We start from the raw sequence: 13,752 nt of genomic DNA, 5'->3' as shown, positions 1-13,752 counted from the left end.
AGCAACAATACGAAATAGTGAGGCAGTCCTAAAGATAACAGGTTTAACATTAACAGGTTCCTATCGACATTATCATATGCTCCTTTCAGGTCTAAAAACGCTGCATATAACCTCCCCCCTTTTCCTTTCCTATACTTCTCTACCATAATTCTCAAAGTAAAACTATGATCTACTGCACTATGATTTTTTCTAAACCCTACCTGAAAAGGGGATAGCAGTTCCCTTACCTCCAACCACTTCCCTAATCTTGAGTCTATAACCTTGCAGAAAATCTTACTCATCACATTTCCTAAACTAATTATTCTATAATTACTACGATCCTGTCTGTTACCTTTTTTGAAAATTGGTATTCCTACTGACACATTCCACTGGTCAGGCCATTTCCTATTTTCAGTCACAAAACTGAAAACTGCTGCTAAAACTGGTACTAGAGCTGTTTTCCCCATTTTCCAAATCTTTGCTGGTATTCCATCCACCCCCGGCGCCGAAGATCCCTTCATTCCTTTTAGGCTTGCACAAACTTCCTCTACCTTAATCGGTTCTAATAGACTATAATCCTCTTGTCTTAAGGGGAAACCATTCTGCTCTCGTAGCTCCTCTACTAAACTCCCTATACCGTCTTCATATTGCTCCCTTTTGCTAGTGTCCTTCTCCAGGTATGTTTTCCACAACTCAGCTGGAGGTATGAGTTTGTCGTTGGCCTTGAATTCCCGCCTTACTTCACTCCAAAACTGTTTTGGGTCTTTTGACAAGTATTCCTCGCTGATCTTTATAGCCCTAATCTCTTCTACTTGTTTTTTTCTCATTTTTAATAACCTCTTGTAGATTTTTCTCTCTGTTCGGTACTCCGATAAGTGTTTATTCATTTCCTGGTCATTTAGTGCTCCTTTCACTTTCCTGAGAAGTTGAATAAGGTTTACTTTCAGCCTCCGACAATCCTCATCAAAGAATTCGTTTGTATTTCTCACCCTCTCCTTGTTATTTGATATCCCACTGCATTTCTGGTATACTTCCTCTGATATTTCTTGCACGGCTTCTTCTAACTTCCCTTCTCCCAGTACATATATGCATTCCTCCGCCCTTTTCTGCATCTGTTCACTTTCCAACATATTTTTCAAACGGTTTTCCTCCATACAATCTACCCTAATCTGCTGCTTCATTACCTTCCTACCCTTATATTCCCTCTTCCCCTTATTCCTCCAACTATATCTCTCACCCTCTATCTCATACATCCATTTCTTCGCCTGTCCTGCCTTCATGACTACCTCTATTGGCTGGTGGTCTGATCCTACAACATCCATAACATAAAAATCCAAACAATTTTCCCATAACCTCCTATCAACCATAATATAATCAATCACGCTAGGCTTCCCCGAACCAAAGCACGTAAAATCTCCCATTTCATGATCTTTACCCACCCTTCCATTCAAAATTATCAACCGACCCTCACTACAAAAATTTATCAACTTATGGCCCCACCTATTTTTCCTCCTAGTTTCATCTTTGCTTGTCCTACCTTTCGGACATCCGTTTCTTCCATACCATTCAACCATACTCTCCATACCTGATAAGCAAGGGTTGCCAAGATCCACCTGTATGTCTTCAACCTCCGTACTCGTACCCGTGTAGGTGTTGAAATCACCTAGTAATACAAAAAAATGGTCACTAAACAACTCAACATAATTAACATACTCCTCAATTAATATGTCCCATGTATATTCATTCATATAAGAACTATTTTCAGGGGGTATATATACACAGCCTATAACATACCTCTTATCCCACATGGACATTTGTAACCACACAATATTTTCTGACGCACTCAATAGCCTATGGATGCTATCAAATATATCATCCCGGATCAATATCGCTATCCCCCCATAATGTCGACCATTACTCGATTTATTTCTCACTCTTTCAAAAACATTGTACCCTTCAACACTTAATGGGTTTTTCCCATCACTCCATGTCTCTACTAGTCCAACTATATCTTTCTTTTCATTATCAATACACGCTTCCTTCAACAGATTACTTAGTTTTGTCGCTGAAAACCCTTGAATATTCCAATGCACCATGCGTACTACCCTTTCACTAGAATTTTCACTATGGCCCCCCGTTTCCTATTCATCACCAGCAGTTACTATAGACCCTTGACTCGGCTGTTCTCTTGACACGCTTTCACCATCACTTGCCCTCACCTCAAGACCACTGCCATCCATTGGTGCTTCCTGGTTGAGCACTCCCACTAATCGTGACTTTCTGATAGGTTGATTTTGATCGTCACTTGGACTTATTATCCTAGCATGGTCGCGTTTGGCCCGTGGTTCAGGCCTCCCAGCATCTTCAAAGCAACCGTATTTTTCGGTGTAATAAATGTCGTTGTGGTTCGAATATCCGTGTTTGGATCGTCCAATTCATTTTCATTGGCTGAAAAATATCCTTGCAAGCTACCTGTAGATTCTGCCCTGCTACGCGTTGGAGTCTCATGGTCAAGGGACTGACGGCTCTGACCTTGAAGCCTTCCCAAAGCTATCGGGTCCATATCTCTAACACTCGGACCACTTACTTCAATTATTTTCTCATTCTCAAAATCATACGTCAAAATCTTGTCCTGTAAAATTAGCCTTACCCCCCTTAATTTAGCAGGCATATTTTTTGACCTAGCCTCCACTAGCAGTGGTTTTAACTTATCTCGAGCCATACGCTCTCTTTCCGTGTAGTCAGGGGATATATACAACTTATGACGGCTAAATAGCCCAGAGGATCTCAACACCAAATCTCTCAGAGGCTTGCTAATAAATTTAATGACAACCGGGGGCACGCCATTATTTTTAGAGCGAAGGCGGAAAATATCCTTTATGTCTCGCCTCTCTAGATCCAAATTCGGGACAATTTCATTTAAGCATGACAAAATATCTGACGCTAGACTGGGTCCTCGATGTTTAGGGTCAAAATTGTATATAATCAAATTCATGTTCTTCAATTCTTTTTCAAGAAAATCTATCTTGGACTGGGTTTTCCGCAAATCTTTATTAACAGTCGAGCAGCTTAATGCCAGTCCCGCTATCTCCGATTTAATTGTTCTGTTGGTTTCCTCTACCCTGCAAGAAAATTCCGAAAAATCGTCTTTAGGCCTTCAATTCCCTCAGCCAAAACCTCTATTTTATTTACTGAGGCTCTTAGACTTTGCATCTCCTTTATCAGTTGTTTTATACCTTCGTCGCTCATCTTAGGGTATTAAATATTATGCCAAAATCTTACCTTCGATATGCCTTTCTTATTTACCCTCGTACCGCCCTTCGAGCTTTTCTCAAAAATTTTGTCTTTAGTGGCCAACAAAAACCAGATCAATCCAACTATATCCAAAGGCAATCGTTGCGCAATGAACTAACTATCCAAAAAGCTGAAAACTGGCCAAACAATAAAACTAGTTTAGATCTATATAGGTCAAAGACTGGATCAAGAGGAAAAGGCTCTTTTCCTATTTCAAGAGTTTTAGTTTTCGAGGGTAATAGCTACGTCCGTGGAAAAAATGAAGATATTAGACTATTTTATGATTGTAAATGGTAAAGAATGTGATTAAAGGCTCTTTTCCTATTTCAAAAGTTTTAGTTTTCGGGGGGTAAGAGCAACGTATGTTGAAAAAATGAAGCTATTAGACAATTTTATGATTGCAAATGGTAAAGAATGTGATTAAAGGCTCTTTTCCTATTTCAAAAGTTTTAGTTTTCGGGGGGTAAGAGCTACGTATGTTGAAAAAATGAAGATATTAGACTATTTTATGACTGCAAATGGTAAAGAATGTGATTAAAGGCTCTTTTCCTATTTCAAAAGTTTTAGTTTTCGAGGGTAATAGCTTTGTCTGTGGAAAAAATGAAGATATAAGACTATTTTATGATTGCACATGGTAAAGAATGTGATTAAAAGCTCTTTCTCCTATGTCAAAAGTTTTAGTTTTCGAGGGTTATAGCTACGTATGTTGAAAAAATGAAGATATTAGACTATTTTATGATTGCAAATGGTAAATAATGTGATTAAAGGCTCTTTTCCAATTTCAAAAGTTTTAGTTTTCGAGGGTAATAGCTACGTATGTTGAAAAAATGAAGATATTAGACTATTTTATGATTGCAAATGGTAAAGAATGTGATTAAAAGCTCTTTTCCTGTGTCAAAAGTTTAAGTTTTCGAGGGTAATAGCTATGTCTGTTGAAAAAATGAAGATATTAGACAATTTTATGATTGTACATGGTAAGGAATGTGATTAAAGGCTCTTTTCCTATTTCAAAAGTTTTAGTTTTCGAGGGTAATAGCTACGTATGTTGAAAAAATGAAGATATTAGACTATTTTATGATTGCAAATGGTAGAGAATGTCATTAAAGGCTCTTTTCCTATGTCAAAAGTTTTAGTTTTCTAGGGTAATAGCTACGTATGTTTAAAAAATGAAGATATTAGACTAGTTTATGATTGCAAATGGTAAAGAATGTGATTAAAAGCTCTTTTCCTATTTCAAAAGATTTAGTTTTCGAGGGTAATAGCTTTGTCTGTGGAAAAAATGAAGATATTAGATTATTTAATGAATGCACATGGTAAAGAATGTGATTAAAGGCTCTTTTCCTCTGTCAAAAGTTTTAGTCTTCGAGGGTAATAGCTACGTATGTTGAAAAAATGAAGATATTAGACTATTTTAGGATTGCAAATGGTAAAGAATGTGATTAAAGGCTCTTTTCCTATTTCAAAAGTTTTAGTTGTCGAGGGTAAGAGCTTTGTCTGTGGAAAAAATGAAGATATTAGACAATTTTATGATCGCACATGGTAAAGAATGTGATTAAAAGCTCTTTTCCTATTTCAAAAGTTTTAATTTTCGAGGGTAATAGCTACGTACGTTGAAAAATTGAAGATATTAGACTATTTTATGGTTGCAAATGGTAAAGAATGTGATTAAAGGCTCTTTTCCTATGTCAAAAGTTTTAGTTTTCGAGGGTAATAGCTACGTATGTTGAAAAAATGAAGATATTAGACTATTTTATGATTGCAAATGGTAAAGAATGTGATTAAAGGCTCTTTTCCTATTTCAAAAGTTTTAGTTTTCGGGGGTAAGAGCTACATATGTTGAAAAAATGAAATATTAGACTATTTTATGATTGCAAATGGTAAAGAATGTGATCAAAGGCTCTTTTCCCATTTCAAAAGTTTTAGTTTTCGAGGGTAATAGCTATGTCTGTGGAAAAAATGAAGATATTAGACTATTTTATGATTGCAAATGGTAAAGAATGTGATTAAAGGCTCTTTTCCTATGTCAAAAATTTTAGTTTTCGAGGGTAATAGCTATGTCTGTGGAAAAAAATAAACATATTAGACTATTTTATGATTGCACATGGTAAAGAATGTGACTAAAGACTCTTTTCCTATGTCAAAAGTTTTAGTTTTCGAGGGTAATAGCTTTGTCTGTGGAAAAAATGAAGATATTAGACAATTTTATGATTGCACATGGTAAAGAATGTGATTAAAGGCTCTTTTCCTATTTCAAAAGTTTTAGTTTTCGGGGGTAATAGCTACGTATGTTGAAAAAATGAAGATATTTGACTATTCTATGATTGCAAATGGTAAAGATTGTGATTAAAGGCTCTTTTCCTATTTCAAAAGTTTTAGTTTTCAAGGGTAATAGCTACGTAGGTTGAAAAAATTAAGATATTAGACTATTTTATGATTGCACATGGTAAAGAATGTGATTAAAGGCTCTTTTCCTATTTCAAAAGTTTTAGTTTTCGAGGGTAATAGCTACGTATGTTGAAAAAATAAAGATATTAGACTATTTTATGATTGCAAATGGTAAAGAATGTGATTAAAGACTCTTTTACTATTTCAAAAGTTTTAGTTTTCGAGGGGTAATAGCTACGTATGTTGAAAAAATGAAGATATTAGACTATTTTATGATTGCAAATGGTAAAGAATGTGATTAAAGGCTCATTTCCTATTTCAAAAGTTTTAGTTTTCGAGGGTAAGAGCTTTTTCCGTGGAAAAAATGAAGATATTAGACAATTTTATGATTGCACATGGTAAAGAATGTGATTAAAGGCTCTTTTCCTATTTCAAAAGTTTTAGTTTTCGAGGGTAATAGCTACGTATGTTGAAAAAATGAAGATATTAGACTATTTTATGATTGCAAATTGTAATGAATGTGATTAAAGGCTCTTTTCCTATTTCAAAAGTTTTAGTTTTCGAGGGTAATAGCTACGTATGTTGAAAAAATGAAGATATTAGACAATTTTATGATTGCACATGGTAAAGAATGTCATTAAAGGCTCTTTTCCTATTTCAAAGGTTTTAGTTTTCGAGGGTAATAGCTACGTATGTTGAAAAAAAGAAGATATTAGACTATTTTATGATTGCACATGGTAAAGAATGTGATTACAGGCTCTTTTCCTATGTCAAAAGTTTTAGTTTTTGAGGGTAATAGCTACGTATGTTGAAAAAAATGAAGATATTAGACTATTTTATGATTGTGAATGGTAAAGAATGTGATTAAAGGCTCTTTTCCTAGTTCAAAAGTTTTAGTTTTCGAGGGTAATAGCTTTGTCTGTGGAAAAAATGAAGATATTAGACTATTTTATGATTGCAAATGGTAAAGAATGTGATTAAAGGCTCTTTTCCTATTTCAAAAGTTTTAGTTTTCGAGGGTAATAGCTACGTATGTTGAAAAAATGAAGATATTAGACAATTTTATGATTGCACATGGTAAAGAATGTGATTAAAGGCTCTTTTCCTATTTCAAAGGTTTTAGTTTTCGAGGGTAATAGCTACGTATGTTGAAAAAATGAAGATATTAGACTATTTTATGATTGCAAATGGTAAAGAATGTGATTAAAGGCTCTTTTCCTATTTCAAAAGTTTTAGTTTTCGAGGGTAATAGCTACGTATGTTGAAAAAATGAAGATACTAGACTATTTTATGATTGCAAATGGTAAAGAATGTGATTAAAGGCTCTTTTCCTATTTCAAAAGTTTTAGTTTTTGAGGGTAAGAGCTTTGTCTGTGGAAAAAATGAAGATATTAGACAATTTTATGATTGCACATGGTAAAGAATGTGATTAAAGGCTCTTTTCCTATTTCAAAAGTTTTAGTTTTCGAGGGTAATAGCTACGTATGTTGAAAAAATGAAGATATTAAACTATTTTATGATTGCACATGGTAAAGAATGTGATTAAAGGCTCTTTTCCTATGTCAAAAGTTTTAGTTTTCGAGGGTAATAGCTACTTATGTTGAAAAAATGAAGATATTAGACTATTTTATGATTGCACATGGTAAAGAATGTGATTAAAGGCTCTTTTCCTATTTCAAAAGTTTTAGTTTTCGAGGGTAATAGCTACGTATGTTGAAAAAATGAAGTTTTCGAGGGTAATAGCTTTGTCTGTGGAAAAAATGAAGATATTAGACTATTTTATGATTGCACATGGTAAAGAATGTGATTAAAGGCTCTTTTCCTATTTCAAAAGTTTTAGTTTTCGAGGGTAATAGCTAAGTATGTTGAAAAAATGAAGATATTAGACAATTTTATGATTGCAAATGGTAAAGAATGTGATTAAAGGCTCTTTTCCTATTTCAAAAGTTTTAGTTTTCGAGGGTAATAGCTACGTATGTTGAAAAAAATGAAGATACTAGACTATTTTATGATTGCAAATGGTAAAGAATGTGATTAAAGGCTCTTTTCCTATTTCAAAAGTTTTAGTTTTTGAGGGTAAGAGCTTTGTCTGTGGAAAAAATGAAGATATTAGACAATTTTATGATTGCACATGGTAAAGAATGTGATTAAAGGCTCTTTTCCTATTTCAAAAGTTTTAGTTTTCGAGGGTAATAGCTACGTATGTTGAAAAAATGAAGATATTAAACTATTTTATGATTGCACATGGTAAAGAATGTGATTAAAGGCTCTTTTCCTATGTCAAAAGTTTTAGTTTTCGAGGGTAATAGCTACTTATGTTGAAAAAATGAAGATATTAGACTATTTTATGATTGCACATGGTAAAGAATGTGATTAAAGGCTCTTTTCCTATTTCAAAAGTTTTAGTTTTCGAGGGTAATAGCTACGTATGTTGAAAAAATGAAGTTTTCGAGGGTAATAGCTTTGTCTGTGGAAAAAATGAAGATATTAGACTATTTTATGATTGCACATGGTAAAGAATGTGATTAAAGGCTCGTTTCCTATTTCAAAAGTTTTAGTTTTCGAGGGTAATAGCTACGTATGTTGAAAAAATGAAGATATTAGACAATTTTATGATTGCACATGGTAAAGAATGTGATTAAAGGCTCTTTTCCTATTTCAAAGGTTTTAGTTTTCGAGGGTAATAGCTACGTATGTTGAAAAAATGAAGATATTAGACTATTTTATGATTGCAAATGGTAAAGAATGTGATTAAAGGCTCTTTTCCTATTTCAAAAGTTTTAGTTTTCGAGGGTAATAGCTACGTATGTTGAAAAAATGAAGATACTAGACTATTTTATGATTGCAAATGGTAAAGAATGTGATTAAAGGCTCTTTTCCTATTTCAAAAGTTTTATTTTTCGAGGGTAATAGCTACGAATGTTGAAAAAATGAAGATATTAGACTATTTTATGATTGCAAATTGTAAAGAATGTGATTAAAGGCTCTTTTCCTATTTAATAAGTTTTATTTTTCGAGGGTAATAGCTACGTATGTTGAAAAAAATGAAGATATTTGACTATTTTATGATTGCACATGGTAAAGAATGTGATTAAGGGCTCTTTTCCTATTTCAAAGGTTTTAGTTATCGAGGGTAATAGCTACGTATGTTGAAAAAATGAAGATATTAGACTATTTTATGATTGCACATGGTAAAGAATGTGATTACAGGCTCTTTTCCTATGTCAAAAGTTTTAGTTTTTGAGGGTAATAGCTACGTATGTTGAAAAAATGAAGATATTAGACTATTTTATGATTGTAAATGGTAAAGAATGTGATTAAAGGCTCTTTTCCTAGTTCAAAAGTTTTAGTTTTCGAGGGTAATAGCTTTGTCTGTGGAAAAAATGAAGATATTAGACTATTTTATGATTGCACATGGTAAAGAATGTGATTAAAGGCTCTTTTCCTATTTCAAAAGTTTTAGTTTTCGAGGGTAATAGCTACGTATGTTGAAATAATGAAGATATTAGACAATTTTATGATTGCACATGGTAAAGAATGTGATTAAAGGCTCTTTTCCTATTTCAAAGGTTTTAGTTTTCGAGGGTAATAGCTACGTATGTTGAAAAAATGAAGATATTAGACTATTTTATGATTGCAAATGGTAAAGAATGTGATTAAAGGCTCTTTTCCTATTTCAAAAGTTTTAGTTTTCGAGGGTAATAGCTACGTATGTTGAAAAAATGAAGATACTAGACTATTTTATGATTGCAAATGGTAAAGAATGTGATTAAAGACTCTTTTCCTATTTCAAAAGTTTTAGTTTTCGAGGGTAATAGCTACGTATGTTGAAAAAATGAAGATATTAAACTATTTTATGATTGCACATGGTAAAGAATGTGATTAAAGGCTCTTTTCCTATGTCAAAAGTTTTAGTTTTCGAGGGTAATAGCTACTTATGTTGAAAAAATGAAGATATTAGACTATTTTATGATTGCAAATGGTAAAGAATGTGATTAAAGGCTCTTTTCCTATTTCAAAAGTTTTAGTTTTCGGGGGTAAGAGCTACATATGTTGAAAAAATGAAATATTAGACTATTGTATGATTGCAAATGGTAAAGAATGTGATTAAAGGCTCTTTTCCTATTTCAAAAGTTTTAGTTTTCGAGGGTAATAGCTATGTCTGTGGAAAAAATGAAGATATTAGACTATTTTATGATTGCAAATGGTAAAGAATGTGAATAAAGGCTCTTTTCCTATGTCAAAAGTTTTAGTTTTCGAGGGTAATAGCTATGTCTGTGGAAAAAATAAACATATTAGACTATTTTATGATTGCACATGGTAAAGAATGTGACTAAAGGCTCTTTTCCTATGTCAAAAGTTTTAGTTTTCGAGGGTAATAGCTTTGTCTGTGGAAAAAATTAAGATATTAGACAATTTTATGATTGCACATGGTAAAGAATGTGATTAAAGGCTCTTTTACTATTTCAAAGGTTTTAGTTTTCGAGGGTAATAGCTACGTATGTTGAAAAAATGAAGATATTAGACTATTTTATGATTGCACATGGTAAAGAATGTGATTAAAGGCTCTTTTCCTATGTCAAAAGTTTTAGTTTTTGAGGGTAATAGCTACGTATGTTGAAAAAATGAAGATATTAGACTATTTTATGATTGTAAATGGTAAAGAATGTGATTAAAGGCTCTTTTCCTAGTTCAAAAGTTTTAGTTTTCGAGGGTAATAGCTTTGTCTGTGGAAAAAATGAAGATATTAGACTATTTTATGATTGCACATGGTAAAGAATGTGATTAAAGGCTCTTTTCCTATTTCAAAAGTTTTAGTTTTCGAGGGTAATAGCTACGTATGTTGAAAAAATGAAGATATTAGACAATTTTATGATTGCACATGGTAAAGAATGTGATTAAAGGCTCTTTTCCTATTTCAAAGGTTTTAGTTTTCGAGGGTAATAGCTACGTATGTTGAAAAAATGAAGATATTAGACTATTTTATGATTGCAAATGGTAAAGAATGTGATTAAAGGCTCTTTTCCTATTTCAAAAAATTTAGTTTTCGAGGGTAATAGCTACGTATGTTGAAAAAATGAAGATACTAGACTATTTTATGATTGCAAATGGTAAAGAATGTGATTAAAGGCTCTTTTCCTATTTCAAAAGTTTTAGTTTTTGAGGGTAAGAGCTACGTATGTTGAAAAAATGAAGATATTAAACTATTTTATGATTGCACATGGTAAAGAATGTGATTAAAGGCTCTTTTCCTATGTCAAAAGTTTTAGTTTTCGAGGGTAATAGCTACTTATGTTGAAAAAATGAAGATATTAGACTATTTTATGATTGCACATGGTAAAGAATGTGATTAAAGGCTCTTTTCCTATTTCAAAAGTTTTAGTTTTCGAGGGTAATAGCTACGTATGTTGAAAAAATGAAGTTTTCGAGGGTAATAGCTATGTCTGTGGAAAAAATGAAGATATTAGACTATTTTATGATTGCACATGGTAAAGAATGTGATTAAAGGCTCTTTTCCTATTTCAAAAGTTTTAGTTTTCGAGGGTAATAGCTACGTATGTTGAAAAAATGAAGATATTAGACAATTTTATGATTGCACATGGTAAAGAATGTGATTAAAGGCTCTTTTCCTATTTCAAAGGTTTTAGTTTTCGAGGGTAATAGCTACGTATGTTGAAAAAATGAAGATATTAGACTATTTTATGATTGCAAATGGTAAAGAATGTGATTAAAGGCTCTTTTCCTATTTCAAAGGTTTTAGTTTTCGAGGATAATAGCTACGTATGTTGAAAAAATGAAGATATTAGACTATTTTATGATTGCAAATGGTAAAGAATGTGATTAAAGGCTCTTTTCCTATTTCAAAAGTTTTAGTTTTCGAGGGTAATAGCTACGTGTGTTGAAAAAATGAAGATACTAGACTATTTTATGATTGCAAATGGTAAAGAATGTGATTAAAGGCTCTTTTCCTATTTCAAAAGTTTTATTTTTCGAGGGTAATAGCTACGTATGTTGAAAAAATGAAGATATTAGACTATTTTATGATTGCAAATTGTAAAGAATGTGATTAAAGGCTCTTTTCCTATTTCAAAAGTTTTAGTTTTCGAGGGTAATAGCTACGTATGTTGAAAAAATGAAGATATTAGACAATTTTATGATTGCACATGGTAAAGAATGTGATTAAAGGCTCTTTTCCTATTTCAAAGGTTTTAGTTTTCGAGGGTAATAGCTACGTATGTTGAAAAAATGAAGATATTAGACTATTTTATGATTGCACATGGTAAAGAATGTGATTACAGGCTCTTTTCCTATGTCAAAAGTTTTAGTTTTTGAGGGTAATAGCTACGTATGTTGAAAAAATGAAGATATTAGACTATTTTATGATTGTAAATGGTAAAGAATGTGATTAAAGGCTCTTTTCCTAGTTCAAAAGTTTTAGTTTTCGAGGGTAATAGCTTTGTCTGTGGAAAAAAATGAAGATATTAGACTATTTTATGATTGCACATGGTAAAGAATGTGATTAAAGGCTCTTTTCCTATTTCAAAAGTTTTAGTTTTCGAGGGTAATAGCTACGTATGTTGAAAAAATGAAGATATTAGACAATTTTATGATTGCACATGGTAAAGAATGTGATTAAAGGCTCTTTTCCTATTTCAAAGGTTTTAGTTTTCGAGGGTAATAGCTACGTATGTTGAAAAATGAAGATATTAGACTATTTTATGATTGCAAATGGTAAAGAATGTGATTAAAGGCTCTTTTTTCTATTTCAAAAGTTTTAGTTTTCGAGGGTAATAGCTACGTATGTTGAAAAAATGAAGATATTAGACTATTTTATGATTGCAAATGGTAAAGAATCTGATTAAAGGCTCTTTTCCTATTTCAAAAGTTTTAGTTTTCGAGGGTAATAGCTACGTATGTTGAAAAAATGAAGATATTAAACTATTTTATGATTGCACATGGTAAAGAATGTGATTAAAGGCTCTTTTCCTATGTCAAAAGTTTTAGTTTTCGAGGGTAATAGCTACTTATGTTGAAAAAATGAAGATATTAGACTATTTTATGATTGCAAATGGTAAAGAATGTGATTAAAGGCTCTTTTCATATGTCAAAAGTTTTAGTTTTCGAGGGTAATAGCTACGTATGTTGAAAAAATGAAGATACTAGACTATTTTATGATTGCAAATGGTAAAGAATGTGATTAAAGACTCTTTTCCTATTTCAAAAGTTTTAGTGTTTGAGGGTAAGAGCTTTGTCTGTGGAAAAAATGAAGATATTAGACAATTTTATGATTGCACATGGTAAAGAATGTGATTAAAGGCTCTTTTCCTATTTCAAAAGTTTTAATTTTCGAGGGTAATAGCTACGTATGTTGAAAAAATGAAGATATTAGACTATTTTATGATTGCACATGGTAAAGAATGTGATTACAGGCTCTTTTCCTATGTCAAAAGTTTTAGTTTTTGAGGGTAATAGCTACGTATGTTGAAAAAATGAAGATATTAGACAATTTTATGATTGCACATGGTAAAGAATGTGATTAAAGGCTCTTTTCCTATTTCAAAAGTTTTATTTTTCGAGGGTAATAGCTACGTATGTTAAAAAAATGAAGATATTAGACTATTTTATGATTGCAAATTGTAATGAATGTGATTAAAGGCTCTTTTCCTATTTCAAAAGTTTTAGTTTTCGAGGGTAATAGCTACGTATGTTGAAAAAATGAAGATATTAGACTATTTATGATTGCACATGGTAAAGAATGTGATTACAGGCTCTTTTCCTATGTCAAAAGTTTTAGTGTTTGAGGGTAAGAGCTTTGTCTGTGGAAAAAATGAAGATATTAGACAATTTTATGATTGCACATGGTAAAGAATGTGATTAAAGGCTCTTTTCCTATTTCAAAAGTTTTAATTTTCGAGGGTAATAGCTACGTATGTTGAAAAAATGAAGATATTAGACTATTTTATGATTGCACATGGTAAAGAATGTGATTACAGGCTCTTTTCCTATGTCAAAAGTTTTAGTTTTTGAGGGTAATAGCTACGTATGTTGAAAAAATGAAGATATTAGACAATTTTATGATTGCACATGGTAAAG

The 13,752-nt window shown here is 32.1% G+C and overlaps 1 protein-coding gene across 1 annotated transcript; it reads right to left on the bottom strand.

Moving 5' to 3' along the window:
• Positions 1-227: 227 nt before the first annotated feature.
• Positions 228-2,075, bottom strand: LOC136043285 (uncharacterized; the record flags this gene model as incomplete). Its single annotated transcript, XM_065728212.1, has 1 exon — positions 228-2,075. A coding segment is annotated over exon 1 (1,848 nt), but the record flags the coding sequence as incomplete, so codon positions are not given.
• Positions 2,076-13,752: the final 11,677 nt, after the last annotated feature.

The sequence above is a fragment of the Artemia franciscana genome, unplaced genomic scaffold (assembly GCF_032884065.1).
Source record: "Artemia franciscana unplaced genomic scaffold, ASM3288406v1 Scaffold_4377, whole genome shotgun sequence".
In the NCBI taxonomy this organism is placed as follows: domain Eukaryota; kingdom Metazoa; phylum Arthropoda; class Branchiopoda; order Anostraca; family Artemiidae; genus Artemia; species Artemia franciscana.
This window is presented reverse-complemented; position numbering and strand designations above follow the sequence as displayed.